This window comes from Hirundo rustica, chromosome 4 (assembly GCF_015227805.2).
Source record: "Hirundo rustica isolate bHirRus1 chromosome 4, bHirRus1.pri.v3, whole genome shotgun sequence".
NCBI lineage: Eukaryota > Metazoa > Chordata > Aves > Passeriformes > Hirundinidae > Hirundo > Hirundo rustica.
In genome coordinates, this window is record NC_053453.1 from 11,772,001 (window position 1) to 11,789,018 (window position 17,018).

General features: G+C 38.6%; 1 protein-coding gene across 2 annotated transcripts in view; it reads right to left on the reverse strand.

Annotated features, from left to right (window-relative positions):
* Positions 1-17,018, reverse strand: part of PTPN12 (protein tyrosine phosphatase non-receptor type 12) — a 69,673-nt gene that overhangs the window by 34,722 nt on the left and 17,933 nt on the right. For both annotated transcript variants that reach the window (XM_040062498.2, XM_040062497.2), the window contains exon 2: positions 2,815-2,923. In XM_040062498.2, the coding sequence (XP_039918432.1) occupies positions 2,815-2,923 (109 nt within the window). The remainder of the gene's footprint in view (positions 1-2,814; positions 2,924-17,018) is intronic.

The following is a 17,018-nucleotide window of genomic DNA, read 5'->3' on the forward strand; positions in this document are numbered from 1 at the left end:
ACATTAACACAGATCACAGTGCTCAGAATTAAGACACACTTAGGGAAAGCAGAGAGCACAAAACACCAGTGCATGGTTAAAGCAGCTGGCAGCTCTCAAAGTCTCTGCCAAGGAGGATTCCATCAGGTATCACAACAGCAAACAGGCACCAGGGTTTACTGCTCAGGCACAGACTGACCCCTCTACCCCAAATACTGGGCTGGGCTCCTTGCTGGAGCACTTCTGATCTAGAAAGCAGCACATTCCTTCATTTAGGAGGTTTTGGACATGTCAAGCCTCTGCCTCAAACACTATTGACTCTCTGAGAAAGCTTCTGATAAAACCAGCACATCTTTGGAGACCAAAATCCTCAGCAATATAAAAATAGCCTTATTATTTGTTGACAGAAGAAACTAAACATTTTTTTATTCTTTTTGGCCTTAAAAAAACCTGGCATCTTTAATACAACAACTTGATTGTTACTAAAATGGTGTGGGTGGTTGGCAGGCTTGCCAGTCCTTCCAGCTCTTGTTGATAACAACACTTATTAGCTATCATATAGAAATTGTTCAAACCATCTCTACAATAGAGGCTCTTTTAGTTGGAAATCCATATCAAAAAAGAAATTATCTTTAAATGGGGCAACAGAAGTATCTGTAGAAACAGCAGCTGCTCAAGCAATTTGTTAATTTCTGCTCCCACGGTCAATTCCTCAACCACAGAACAGCTGCTAAACCTTTGATTAGACCTAAATTCAAGAAAATAACAAAGAACATTTATATATTATTTTGAGATATATTTCAAAAGAGAAAATATGGTTAGTTGGGGTTTTTTTGTTTTGTCAAAACATCACTGATAATAAAACAGGGAACCATGCCCAGAAGTAAATGCTAAGAGTTATTTCTATACAGAAAGCTCTCCCAAAAAGCTTGCAAAATGGTGAAAGTTTTCTGCCAGGGTCCTCATAACATGCAAAAAACCTTGTGTTACCATGTAATGCTTCTTAAAAAAGCACAAGTGCAAATTATGAGACTTTTAGATCACTAAAGACAACACAATCATACAAAGGCGTAGAAAAACCCTTAAAACACTTTGCACTGTGTTACATGCTGATACATAGATTGTAAAAGTAAGAACATTCTCTAAGCATGAAATGGTGTCATGGACTTTACACTAAAAACTCCTTTTAAGTGGGAGAACAGACTAATTACAGTGGCAGGCTAGTGAGGGATCCTATCTTCTTAGCACAGTAGATCCAAAATTCTAGAGCAGTTTCCAAACATCAACATGGCCATCTTGTCTCTGTGTGCCACAGCTCACCTGTTACAGAGTTTAAGATCTGCAATTGAATTCCCCCAAAAAATCCACTGCAGTTCTCAGCTTCTGAGGATTATGTTGGATATTGTACTGTAACTTAAAGGTTCACTTCACACTAATTGGTTCTTCAGGTGACCAGTGAACACCATGTTGCGTTTAACTGCCATTTAGGATGGCTTAGTAAACTGTAATGGGAACATGCATCTTTTACTCTGAAGCCAGGGTTGAGTTAGTGCTGAGGTGCTGATCTCTCTGATAGCAGTAACAATTTCTGATAAATACAGCACTAATCTTGGATTAAGTTACAAATGTACGTTATTTCCTGGATTCACGAGAAATAGACAAGGATACTTTCTCCTGCTCCTCATTTCAAGCTGGTCTCCCATCGCTTCATTGACAGAGATTCTGGATGTTTGAGACATTCACTTAAACTGAAAATATACCTTCAATTTTCCTCAATGTCAGCTTTGAAGTTTGCTCATTTCCCCACGGTAAGCTTCGTTCCCTTCCAGATCCCAGTGACTCGGGTTTTATTTCCATGCACGTGACACAAGTGCTCATCCACTGCTGCAGCTGCAGCCATGCATGCGCTGCTGCAGTGCTACTGTCTCACCAATTCAGCCTGGCTGCTACCAAGATTTCACTACATTGTTCATGATCTACCAAAATGCCAGGACACTGATAATAAGATGACAATAACGACTTCCTCTCTCTTTTCCACTCTACCTATTTAGTATTTCCTCCCAACTAATAAGGAGAGTAAAATGTACCTGTTGCTAACCTCCTGGGATAAGTGAAGTGGCATTTTTCAGAAGCCTACCCCTTAATCTCACTGTCAGCTGTTCAGATCAAGCAGCACAGTGAGAGCTTCTGAAATACGTGGCCACAGGAGCTACACAAAGTGAGCATGTCATAGACAGTCTTGTAATTTCAGATCAGTGATATGTAATATTCACATGTCGGTGGGTTTAAAATCCAAATTGTGCTCTGACTCTGCTTTCTGTGTCCACACATTAAAAAGAATTTCATTTGGACTCAAGCTTTGGTTTCCATTTTGCTGATCTAGCACTGAAAGTTTTTCAACCCCATTTGCAGGACATAAACAGGCCAAAAAGATCTATTTTACATCAAAACAGGTTCCTAAAGCCTGCTTAAAATTTCACCTAGAGTATATGCTGACATTTGTTGGTTTTCTACCATGAATAATACGCTCCTAAGGAAAACATACATTTAAGCATTTAGTAAAGTTCTCAGCTATTCTGAGCGAGAATGAAAGTGTTGGCTCGATATAACTTCAGAACCAGAACACATTTATCTTCTGGTGATACCTCCCCTGATAAAATATAAGAATATTGAGTCACTTTGCCTTCTGAGTCAAAAAAAATTTTAAGAATGTCATCTTTCAGCAAATTACCTCCAATTTTGCCTTTCAGTAATAACTAAAAAGCAAAATTCAAAACACGTGGAGAATAACAAGCCCTTTACTTTGTCTTCTATTAACATGTAAATCAGACTTACATGGCAATATATCCTTGTATCTATTCTTTTTAACATTTTCTTCTTTTTCTCCAGTGGCTGTTGGGTAGATCTTCTCTGTTCTGTATTTTGTTGATAATCTTCTTAACCTCTGAAAAAAAAGATTTATGTTATATCTTCAAGGCTCAAGATAAACAGAGGGTATTAGTTTAATTGATGAAGATGATCACTCAGAAAAAAAATCTCTTCTCTCCTTTTATGACATTCACTACGATGAAGTTTAAACACCCCGTTCTCCAGTACTTTCAGCACATCAACAGGTTATATGCAAGTTGATGCCTGCTCTATGCATCATGAGACATGGAACTTTGGAAAAGCCAGTACAGCACCAGCATGAACTATGGCCATACTTTACTTGGACAATACATGGCCCTGTTGAGGAGTAAGAACTGCATTAGGAAGACCTGTGAGAAAAAGGAAACATCTCAGGGTACCTGGAGCACAGCATGGGCTGGCTCAGGAACAGCTGGTACTTGGCTCTGAGGCACAAAGCTTCCAACACTGACAACTGAACAGAAACCAAAATCTTACACTTAACTGGTGCCAGCTCCTAATGCCCAACTCCTGTTGAGTTTCAAGCTCAAAGAAAGGAGGTTCCTGTCTCTCGGGCACAAGCTATTCACAGTTAAGATGAGTGACAGGAGGTCTGCTGTATTCACAACAGTACATCATTTTTTCCCCCTCCATCTATGTCAAATCCTAGAAACGTGAGAGAGTCAGAACCTCAAATAATAAAAACCAACCCCTGCCTTCCAGTAAAGTAGGAAATAAAAAGAGCAATACAGCTTTTATCCATCCAAACAAGTTAGGCCTTTGCAACCTTAAAACTGAGGACTAAAACTTCTCATTGAAAAAAATAAATACAAGAGAAGCCAGCAATGCTTGCTATTTTAAACTGTATAGACATCCAGATTAAAAAAGGAACACCAAAGAATGAAGAAATTTAACTCTGGTGGTTGCAAACCCAGCCATTCTATCAACACTGACATGGTGGTGGTGCATAAGACTATCAAGAGGAAGACTGAAAGTAGCTTCAAACAAGTTGAACATCTCCAGGGGAGGGGTGTTCTGCACAGGGAGAAGGACAGACATTCTTCATGTTTCCCTCCCTCTATCTTCAATTCATCACTGCACACTTGAAGACTCAAAACATTCACGATTTGTGTTCTTTTGGGGAAGGCAGACAATGGGAGAGGTTTTTGACCAGTTAAAAGCGTAAACCTTGTTTGCCACTGACAATGCCGCAACATATAGGCACAAAGGTATCATAATGAAGATGATCTCTTTGGAAAACCAGCTTTAGTAGCATTACAAGAATTCAAGAAGAAAAAACTTGGGGCACTCACCGCACACTTTAATTAAAAAAAATGTTTTGGTAACTCAAGCCTCCAATAATTCCTCCTAATTTAGTATGCAATTGAGGTTGACTAATTATGCACATTAGGTCCAAAATGGTTCTAGCCTCAACCTTAAGAATAAAGACACATAAAACTTAGCATCTCTTTTACATACAGAAAAAACATTTTCATGAAATTTATATGGATATAGCAAAAAAAAATCTAATTACCCATGCAAATGTGGATAAAACCTGTCATTAATTTAATTGAGTAATACACATCTAATAAACCAGAAAAGTGACATTTGCAGAGCAAAAACAAATGGCAAGGTAAAAAAAAAAACCAAAAAACTAATCAAGAAGCACCAGATTTCAATTTTCTTCTTTTCTGCAAAGACTTCATCACAAATTCAATCGCTGATCACTAAAAAGAGCAACAGAACTAGCCTGAAAATATTTTTTTTCCTTAAAATGAATTTTCTCGAGAAATCTGCAATATTAATCAATGAAGAAAAACAATAAATATCAGGAGGTGTGGTAGTGAGTGTCTGACCACACAGTGATCAAGTTACTAAATATTTAACCTGAAAGCATTGTGAGAGTGAGGAACAGGAAGATTCAATCCTTAAAAAGACAAAACAGTTCCTGGAATCCTCCATATAGACCACACTCATCTCTGCAACACTAAAAGCAAATTCACAGCATTACCTAAACCCACAGCAGGCAGAGAAACCTGGTTTGTCACAGAGCACAGACAAAGAATACCACTGCACATAGGAGACACTGTCCTACACAACACTGACCTTTCCTAGAGTCAAAAATATCACTTGTGCTAAGACTGAACACATCCAGGAGTCTAGAAAAAGCCAAACAAAGGCACATAATTTGGCTAAATCAGCTATGAACTTCAAGGCTGAGAAATACTTTGAAATAGGCTGTAAATCTCCAATCAAGAGGGGAAAAAAAAAGCAAAGACCAACAAAGACACTTTCCAAGCACAGTCATTAATATGGTTTTGTGTATTGCTCCAACATGGTTTTCTTTTCTCCCATCTTACTGATTTTTATAGGGTAAATGTCATGTCTCTGCTTAGAAGTTCAGAGAAAAACTACTTCTACTAACCATGACTAGAAACAAAAGTTATTTTACAGGAGAAAGAGCACACTCAAGGAAGTTGGGTCAGGTATCAAAAAGCAGGAAGACAATCCTTTTTGCATAAGGCCATTTTAAAGGCAAGCGAGAAAAAACACTTTCACCAATACAATTTGGACAAATTGTAAGCCAAAAAGGCTCGAGTGACTAGTATCATCTTGCATTTTCTAGAACACAATGCTATGAGAACCTAGCATAGCCTTCCTCCCTACATGATTCAATCTCCCCTGCTCTGCAGTCTGCTGAACAGACCAGAAAGTAGGATTAGCTTAGCCCAGCTGCAAGGCAAAGCCTGGAAATGAAATACAGGTTGATTTTAGCGTACATCTGTTCCTAAAACACTTCAGAATCCATGCTTTTAATGTATGTTTGCCGGCAGCTCTGGGACATGGGTAATAGCAAATAGCCAAGTACCGTCCTGAGAGCAATTAAAATTAGTAAGGAACATTCTTTACAATTTATAGTAGTATCTGCTACATAGAAAAATATCTATTTCATGCTTTGGAAGAGGAAGAATTGACTAAGGAGCAAGGAAAGAATTTTTAAATCTGAGCTTTGAACAGAGTACCACCGGAATGGAAAAGTGCCAGACTCAGCAGAGGATTCCGCTCCACACGCAATAGAAAACTGCAGAAGGCCATTGCAGCGTGTGCTCACAGCCTGCTGCGGGATGCAAGGGATCCAGGGCTTCCTAGGTTACAGCCCAGAGTGACCAGGAGGAGGAGAATGTACTCAATAGCAGAACCGGGGTAATGACAGGGCAGAAGAGAAAAGAATTCCGTTCCGACTACGCTAAGCTGACAAGACAGCCAGCAAGAACCGTCTCAGCCCGGTTTCAAGCTGATTCTTAATAAACAACTGTCCAGAGTACAAAGCAATGCTCATTTGGGTTAAGTCAGGCAGCTGCCCAAATGCTTCCCTGAAGATACTCAGGCACCAGCAGCAGGGACATTGGAGGTCCAGCCTGGAGCCTCTGCAGATAACACCAGGCGCTGCCTGAACTCGCCTGTTCCGTGGGACTGCTCGTCTGGTACCACAAGAATCTGCACTGGTGTGTTCTTTTAAGAACAAACAAAATGGTCAAAGAGTAAGCATGATGAGCCACAAATACACACTTTAAGAAGTATATTCACAAGGCCTTTAGTTCCAGTCATTAGAAAAGCTCAGCTTTAATTCTGCTTATTCATTGTGTGACAGAAGTGGTTTGTGTGGTGGTGACAAACACCACATGTGACAGTGGGGAGATGAGCCTTTGAAACAATTTAAGTTTCAGAAACATACTTCCAGCTTCCACAGTGGTTTTACAATCTGTACTACAAATCTACTTCAGAGTTTTTGTAAAAAGACAAACCAGCTTTTCAAACCCAACTTGTGGAATCCTACCATATTAAGAACTTTGTCCAATCAGTTCAGGAAATACAGATCTTTGACTTTCATTGTCAGTTTATTTACTTATTTAACACTTTGGAAAGCTTTTAAAGACCCAATGCCTAATATCACAGAAGTGCTGTTTGTGGATTAAAGAAAGCATTTATATAGCATACTGAAATTTAAAGAACTCACTTCAAAAGCATAAGCTTCATTTAAGATACAAAAGTTCCTTTGACTCCTTTCCAGGCTTCTCAAGGAGACAAATATTTCACCAGAGTTTCTGTTACCTCAAGTCCTCAAACTGCCTCCTAGCCTGGTCTGACATTTCTAATTGGCAAAAGAAGAGATAATGCAACAGAGGAGGTCTCTTGACTCCTTTCTGACCATTCCTGAGGAGCAGGACATAGCAGAGTGTCAGATGCCAGCTGCTACAGTATTCCACAACACCCACCTGCCATGTGACAACAGGCCACAGAACCAGGCCATGGACTGGGAAGATCTACACTGGCATTGGTCTCCTGACCTTGTGCCAATCACACAGGACTATTTTTTGTTCTGAAAAATTTGCCAAAATGCATTAAGAAATACTCAAAGAAATGAGCAATTAAAGAAAAGCTTCCATAAAAGTCACCTTAAAAATCAGAGCATAAAAGAAGATGTTAGGAAACACTTTAAAAATGTTGCATTAATGCACTCATTTCATGAAATAAGAGAGTTATTTCTATCATAAGGTGGACATTGTGTTTTTCTTACTTACAGGAAGAGAAGAAAAAACTAAGAATTATGTGCAACTCTGGTCTCATTCAAATAATTGAGATAAAGCTTACTAGGGCAGAACACATTCCCTAGTACTTACATAGTGAGAAAAATGTACCTGTATGGAGCAACGTGAAGTAAATTACCACAAAAATTTCAAAATTACTATCTTCTGGTTATCTATAGTCAGATAACCCAGGTTTCAGGTTCTGTACCTATGAATGAAGAAATGCCAGAGATGCCTTTGGCAACACACAGTTCAACGCAGACATTGGTATCAGTGCTTAAATGCAGATCTGACTTCCTAAAACTCCTTTGATTCCAGAATTATTTCAATTTCAAGGCCTTGCAAATCCAACTAGAGTTTTCCTACACCACTTTCTCATCAGTGAGGTCTCTGGGAAACACCAAGACTAGCTGATGGTATTAAACTCAGGTGGAGAATGGACTATTCAGGAGTGCATGTGCAGCTCCAGGCTGCAATAGCAAGGAATAAATGAACACGGTGAACACCACTTTGTCTTAGTGGTATTTGTAAAATAGCATACACTTGTAAAACATATCAATATTTTCCCCTTGATTCCTGTCAGCTTTCAAACAGCAATTGTCTACAAGAATTCCTAGCCCTCGTGAAGGAGGGCAAAAGCCTTCCCAAACACTAGTCAAACATAAACTCCATTTGGTAAACCTTCACTGTATCTCCACATTCACAGGTGGCTTTGGCTGCAAAAAAACCAGGCTAGCAGTCTGCACTGGACCTATCTCTCTGAAACAAAGCCCTGAAAGGAAATTGCAGGCTGAACTGATAGAAGGAGTTTTCATTGCCTCGGCATTCTCTTCTGGCAACACCTACTAACCCTGGAGCTGCAGGTGCTCCAAGGGAATCTCTGCTGAAGTGATTAATAGACAATCCTGGTAACTACACTGCCCTGGGGACTCTGTCTTCAGCATTTCATAGCAGGACAATGATGAGTCCAACAAACCCCACTGCATTCCAGGAAGCTTGTGGGAGCCACGTAGAAGAAAATTCCCTCCAAAATTACCCACGCAACTGCAAACAACATTATTTCAGTATTAGATTGTATGGCATATTCCCTACAGGAGTTGGACTTCAATGATCCTTGTGGGTCCCTTCCAACTCAGGACATTTTTTATGATTTTACATCATCTTAACTCTCTGATATTTTCTCAGGAAAGAGGTGAATTGGAGATTTCTATCCCATAAAGAAATACCAGCCAATGAAGACAATGCTGGTACATCCTCATGTAGAAAAGGCAAAATGGTGATACTGCAAGCAGCCTGTTAAGGAGTACATCCTACTTTCTTCAGTATCACATTAAACCCAGAATCAGGTAAAAACCTCAAACCAGCAGCTTACTGTCCAGAATTAGGTACTGTCAGAGTAGGACCAACATTTCCCATCTTTCCAAACCTATATTCTCCATAAGAAAAAGGTTAGAATGAGACACGTCCCACACTGCTAATAACTAAAGATAGCTTTACACAGACACTATCAAAATGTGGGCTGACTGCTTCAAAAGTCTTCTTTCCTCTCCCTCATTTCTAAAACTATTTTTATACTATCTGCATGTTAATCCTAGTCTAAACTAGCCCTACTATCAATTACAGTTAATCGATGTTCAGCATCATAGTTAAACCACATACCCAGTGCCAGTTTTACAAGTTTGGAGAATAAGCAGATCCATGGTTTGACAACAAGCAAGGAAATAATCCAGCAAAGCAGAACACTAAATTACCAAAGCATAATCTGGTTTTAGTTACTATGTTACTAATGTATGTTCTGAGATATTTTAGAAAGTCCTGCAGCACACTCATTAAGAATTGGGATTGTAACTGCCTATCTCTCAACCATACTGTTTCCTCAGCACACTCACATTACTGCAGTGACCACCATGAATATATTACAAGAAGTGAAAACATGCTGGATAATGAAACAGTAAGAGTTCTTTATAGACTGTGAGTGAAGAACATGAAAATTTCTATTAGTATGAAAGCTTTTAGTACATGCAATTAGAAAGATGACTACTTTGGACCAGAGCCGAGGAAGCACCTTAATGCAAAACCAGAAAAGGTTAACATTAGCACACACTACAAATAGCAGGCTTCTTAACAGTGTTGGAGCAATTCCAGAACAACTGTTGATAATTCAAAACAGAAATAAGCCTCAAAATTTTTGCAACAAGATGACTTTCATGATATAAACCCAAACAGCATATGGAAGCAAAGCAGTTAGAGAAACAAAGAAATAAAACACATAAATCAGGGAACCCCCTTGTTTAACATCACGATTTTCGAGTTAGTGGATTCATTATCTTCCTCTTATTCCTTCAGTATTAGGCTTTATGCTGGCTGACAGCACAGGTATATTAAAAGCATCAAATTTACTCTTTACTTAAAGCAAAAAATGGTTACAGGTCAAGGTAAACCTCTTTTCAAGACCACCTCTGAGTTATCCAGGAGAAGTGACCATACTACAGTCCACTCCACCTTCACAGTCTGTCCCAGACTCTGCCTCTGAAGTAAATCAAATTTTGGCATCCTGGATGTGACACTAACACTGTCGGTGCAACATTTGAGTGAAAACTTCTACAGACCATATCCTGTACCCAAAACAGAGATGAAGTAGATACCTGTCCTCATCTCCAGATGAGATTACTCCAAAACCCAACAGCTCTGATGTAGCAGGAAGACATCAAAGTAACAATGTCTCCAGGACCAACCCTTGGAAACCTAGAAGAAAGTATCTACAGGCAAGTTGAGACTTTTTGCACAAAGAAACACCCCAAAGGCATGATGTTTTATTCCAGGTCAATCAGGCAGTATAATGGAACACAAGCCATATTTTTTCATGGCCACAGGAGGGGACCTGTCACTGTTTGTGACAGCTTTGTGGCTCTTCAGCTTCAGTGTTTGTATCTCAACCAACGTAACATCCTGAAACACTCAGAACAACCCTCTGACAAGAATTCACAAGAAAACCTGCACAGCGAATACACATGAGGTACAATTCATGAGGTACAAACAGCATGAGGATCTAAAAACTAGCTTCTATCCTTGAAGAATATAGAGGTTGTTCAACCATATAAATTCTCCCTGAAATATTTCATCATCTATCACCACCTATTACTCCTCCCAGTCATTACCATTCCCTTGCCTGCAACTTGATAGCACATGGCATGAAGCATTCAGATCCACGGAGAATGTATCTTGCTTTTGTTTCTGCTCAGCACAAAAGAAAAGGGGGGGAACCAACCCAAATTCTCCTCCCTCTTCCTTCACAAGATGCAAAACCCTTCCTCTTTTCCCACGCCTTGGAACACACTTCCTTGAGGTCAGTGTTTGTTTTCCAAGCAATTCATACAAGGCGGGGGGGGGGAAGCACCATGACTGAAACAGGAAACACTGAGCTTTCACTCCAACAGAAGTAAACCAGAATTTCCTACCTGCTAGTCCCCCACTACCAAAGCTGCCATAAATAAAGGCAAGGCACAGGAGAATAGTCTTAAAGCCTTAGTAAAACCTTATTTAAGCCTTCTAATAAATCTACACACACTCCCTCAAAAAAAGGTCTGCCATAGCTGTTATGTCCTGCCTTCCCAAAAGGCTTCTAACAGCCCCATCTTGCCAATTTATCTGAAACACAGATCCTGCCCTGTAAGACTTTCACTGAGAATGGCTTTAAGGTGAAAAGCTGAAGCCTAACAACTGCTCTGGGTAAAAAGCAGAGCTGTTTGTGCAGTCAAGAAACACTAACTGTGATCTAGTTTTGAGTACAAATTACCTTACTGAAACATCTCTAGAGCTCAGAGGTGCTGTTCAGTGACATCCTCTGGCATACAGCTGGATTGCTATTCAATGATATGTGTTTAGTGCTTAATACACAATTCCAATAAAAATATGCCAATTTTTTCACCAGAAGTCTTAATTTTTTTTTTTTGAAGCAAGCTTGAACCTTGTCTAGAAACACAGTATCTTTAGAGACTTTCAGCAGTTTAGATCCCCCACTATTCAGCAGGTAAAACTAGGATACTGATAGTATCATTTTGCCAGTTCATGATTGGTAAGTAAAACCCCCACTATTTAATAAATAAAAATAAGAAAACTTTTGACAAACACTGAATCAGTACTTCCATGTGGCAACTCACGCAGGAATATATAAGGGATTGTAATAAAAAGATAAGATAGCAAATAGAAAATACATTTCTATTATTTTCTGGAGAAAACACAACTATTTTCACCCTTTCTTTGAGGCTGTGTTTGGAAGCCAAGGAATGTACTAGTTATAAAAAGGCCATTTATGATAGAGTTCAACAGCATTTTAAGAGCTAGAAAGAAGCAGTCTCATTAAAGTCCCAAACTTGTACTAAGATTTCAACTGTAATAACCCTAGCTAATAACCAGCACAATATTTACAGAGAGATGAAGGAATTTTGTGTTGTAATCATTTATATTTGCAGTATCTGTCATTTTTTGCCTAACAAATTTGTCCCCAGCAACTCAGAAGCACACACCTTCCAAGCATAATTCTGGTTTCAGAAAGAGACAGGACAGGGAATTCAATGGCCAACAAAATTCTCATAATTCTGGCAGAGGGAGTATAAAGCAACTATTGAAATGAAACCAAAGCAGTAATGGCTAGTACAGAAACAATAAATTCAGACAACCAGTTATTTCCATGCATGACTTTAGATTATTTCTCTCCATTAAAGTTCTTGCTTTAATGGCTGAACATTCAAGTAGAACTGCTAAATGTTCAAATGCTCGAACAATATGAACTCTGCCATTTAATTTGTTTCTGCTGAATTCAAGAAAAGGTCTTTAAATCTTCTCAGTTTGTGCTATATTGTATGCAATTCTCTCCTACAAAAGGAACACAGGCATCTACACAGTATCACCATTAAGAGTACATATTACAGTATTAATCTAGGATTATCACTCAAGGAGAGTGTTTTTTACTTGCCTCATATTTTGTTCAATAAGCATTTCAAGAAAAGGAAAAGGCAGGGGTGCTTCTCCAACATAATCATTTATTGCTTGACACACCATTGACACTTTGAATTCCATGGTAACCTTAATCCCAGGTATTCTCAGGCCATGCCAATCCAAAAGTGGCCACAAAGGAACCAGTCGTCTCTTTGGCAGGCCTGGATCTCAACAAGATACAAAGACAAGGATACTACAGTGAAGTTACCAGAAAGTAAATGAAAATACTGTTTTAATCAAACAGTTTGAAGTTTAACCTTTTAAAAATCATGAACATTTTTGAGGAAATTTTTAATTCTGAAGAGTCACAAAAGTTGTTACTTTCCTAAAGTGTCAAGTAAAAGACATTCATTGCATATCCTCCTAAAACCAGTGCTGAAAATCTATACCACTATATTCCTCATATTTCCACAATAAAGTCTTTTTATATAAATTTTATTCTGCACATCAAAACCACAGTTCAAATTTTAAATTCTTTTCCAAATAGTTGGAGGATGCCTTTTTAACATTTACAATGCAATCATTTCTGTAATTTTTATATTTTGAAGAACAAAGATGAAGTACATGCTCAATCACCTACAGGTTTTTAAGTACTTCACAACTGAAGTTTGTTACACAGCTAATGTGCAAAATACAGTCCTTCTATGGTGCCAAATTTCAACAAATAGAAAGGTCCTCAAGTCAACTGGCAGAATGGATCTGGTTCAGACAAGGACCTTGTCAATCAAGCTGCAGATAAATTTAAAATAAACCTCAGCTGCCATTGCTTTAAAAAGATTAATATTTACAATCCAGAATATACAAGTGGATAGTTTGTTTGGTAAACAATAGCACAGGGGTTTTTATCTGATACACAAACAAGTTTATTCAACACCTCCCGGTTCTGAATGAGAGATTTACTTCCAGGTATTTCAGAAATGCACGGGAACACCTTCAGATCCCACCTCAAGATCTTTATCTCTAATTCTCATCTATGTGGAATATGTGACTCCACTTCCTTTCTTGGAAAAGGAAACTGTTCCAATCTGAGCCTCAAGTAAGTATTTGACATGGTGCCAATTCAAAAGAAGACTATGTGAATTTCTACAGGAATTCAGTCGAGACTAGTCTCTTTAGTTTGTTTTTACAAGGAAAAAAAAAAATTTAAAAATCATCTGACTGAAGGGATTTCACAAGCAGAGTTTGTCAAAAAAACTTCCCAGGCCAAGCAGGCATTTTCCTTCATGACCTCTCCAGCAAAGCAGTGCACACTAACAAACATTTGATGACAAACCAGAATACAGTAAGAGATGAAGATGGGAATATAATATTAATAAAGAGAACCAACTTTCAGGGTAAAAGAAAAAAGAATAAACCTCAAAAATGCCAAATAAAGTCGTAGGCTAGAAGTTACAATGACAGAAACACAAACGCATATCACAAATAACCAAGTGGCAACTCAAGAGTTATAAAAGTCACCAAGGAAAAAAAAAAACCCACAGACTAGTTATTGATAACCTGTACTCAGTAGTTAGTCCAGCATGCTGGTAAGCTACAGATGAGACAATATAAATTCTCAACAGACAACAGGACAAAGGGAAAAAACAGTTTCTCATCTTAGTTAACATAATAGGTTGGAGTATGTTTTTAATTTTCTTTGTCTGAAATCAGTAAAACGAATTCAACTTGAAATTAATGAAATTTTCCTCCTAGGGCAGAAACACTCATATTCTACTATTGCTTGCATTGCCTAAATGTACACAAAAAGTGTTAATAGCTTTTACGCTTGTTTCCTGGTACTTCATATAAAACATGACTTCTTTTTTACGCAATATTTTAGGTTGCAATAGTCTGGTTTTATTTGGGGATGCTTTCAAAGTAACCAAAGAATGCTAGCAAGTGCTAGCATCTTTCACAGGGAAAAAAAAAAAAAAACACAACAAAAACCAAATTAAAAAACATTTACTCTGGACAAGAAACAATGTTTTCCTTTTAAAGACAGTCCCTGAACATTTAAACCTAACACCCTCATCCTAAGCAATGTCAGTCTATACTTTCTATGACTCCTGTACCATTAAAGGGACCCAAAAGGTTTTTCTTTGATTTTAAAGAAATTGTCTCATTCTAACCACATCTATAAAGTTACCAGATGGTCAACAAACCCAAACCCAGCACATTATTGTTGAATGAGTACTAGTGCAGAATAGTTTAAACACTTGAGAGATCAAACAATAATCTGCAGCAATACTTTAGCATGCCATCTCCTGCTGTCAAGCTTTAGGCAGTGTTTATTTTCTCTGCTAAAGAGAAGTGGATTTTATTACTTCAGAAACAAAATGTCTATTTTTGTCTTTAAAGAAATACTAACATTTTGATGAACATTTTCAGAAAGTTTGATTTCTAAGCACTGTTCTCTCGTCAGGAACATTCCTGGAAAATCTGTGGTTTTGTTAAAGCTTCTCCTGCTGCTTGGTTCCCAGTTAAACTAACATATCCAGGACAAGCTGCAAGGCAGCTGCTGGGCAATTATTAGGCCCCAAGTTTCATAGCAAGAACGGGCACAGAAATGAAGGCAACTTAAAGGCACTGTCTGTCTTGGAGGTGAGAAGCTGGAGCACCTGCTGAGAGTTGTGGTTGTTTAGCCTGGAGAAGAAAAGGCTCCAAGGAGACCTTAGAGCAGCCAACAAGAGATGGAGAGGGACTTTTTCCAAGGACATGTAGCCACAGGATATGGGCAATGGCTTCAAACTGAAATAGGGCATAAGATACTAGGAAGAAATGCTTTACTATGAGGGTGGTGAGACGCTGGAACAGGTTGCCCATAAAAGCTGTAGGTGCCCCATCCTTGGAAGGGTCAGGCTGGGTGGGGTTTTGAGCAAGATGTCAGGGCCATTGAAATGAGATGATCTTCAAGGTCCCTTCCAATCCAAACCACCCAATAATTTTATGATCTGCCTCTTGCTGTGCTCCACAGGTAACTTATGCTCTTCACAAGCTGGGAGAACAACTGCCGATGCTCTAACTTGAATCATTTTATAACAAACAACTGAGGCTCATATGCAGGTGACTTGAAGGAACAAAAAAACAAACAAACCAAAACAAACAAAAAAACCCCACACACAAACAAAAAAACCCACCCACCACCAAATTACAACAACACCAAATTACAACAACAAATCACTGCTACTTTGACTACACAGACTTCCCTCTTTAAAGCCCAGAAGTTACATAAAATTGATTGGGCTTTTTCCTTTTTTCTTCCTTTTTCCCAGCAACCCCAATGATCTAAATAAAAGAAAAATTAGCTAAAAGTTTAGAAGAAAGATGGCCAGTAAGCAGCAGCTCTTGCCCTGTGTCAGTGGAACCCATCCACTAGATGTCAGTGTCCTCTTGGGCAGAGGAAAACCTTGGCTCCCAATGGAAATAGGGCAGCTGCCAGTCCTTGGTTATCAGGCCAACTGTACAGGAGAAAATTCTGAAAAAGCATCCCTGGCCACAACAGAAGCAGCCAGTAACAGCAGCACTTGTGGGTAAGAGACACAGAACAAATATAGCCCTAGACACAAAGCTCAGCCAATAGAGTTGAGAACCTCATGACTAAGAACCCTTTTGTGAAACATTACTGACACTTTCCAGGATGCAGAACATGGGTGTTAAAAAGGCCTGAAAGATAAATGTATTTCTGTTTCCTGCTTCCTGAAATACCTCAAAACACCAACCAATGCTTTTTTTGGGGAAAAAAAAACAATAACAACAACAAACAAACAAACAAAGAAACCCCAAACCAAACAAACAGAAAAAGCCACACACAAAAATGGGTTCTATCTCTACTAAAATGTAAGTCAGGCTTAAAGAGGCTTAAACTTGGAAGCAATAATATAATTATTACAGCACAGTGTAAAATCCTCTACGATAGGCATGAAATACCACACCCTAAATAAAGGGCAGATCCAAAGTCAAAGTTCAGGCACAGTGAGTGACTGCTGTCAGATCTTTCTATTCAGCTGCACTACATCTAGATACTGAGGCAAACTAAGTTTTGAATAGAATATTTCGGTTGGAAGAGATCTAAAATTATCATCTAGTCCAGCTGCTTGACCTCTTCAAGGGTGTCTAAATTTAAGTCTAAAAGGAGAATACTGATATAAAAGGAATCTTAAGCTCGACTGCAGGACCATACTTGTAAACTAATGACACCTCTACAAATTATGTTGGGTTGGTGGGCAAGGGCAAACCAGAGGGGAAGCAGCATCACACATTACAAAAGAAGACAGACAAACAAAGAAGGTGAGAAAAAACAAGCCAAAATTTTATGTCATATTTTAATGCAGACAGGATTCTAAGAAACCTATACAATCAAAGAAATGATCAATGCAGTGGTAGCACACACAAGAAACCTCTTGGTTCTTGTGGAGGAGACTGAGAAGGCTATGAAGTTGAAAAAAAAAAAAAAGAAATTAAGTATTTCAGAAGGTCATGAAGTACAAATTTCTTTCTTTTTGAAGATATTGGATCAGTTTGCCAGACAATCTTTTGATCCCAAGCAAGAAAAACACCTTGAAGCCAATTTGAACAAGCACAGGATCT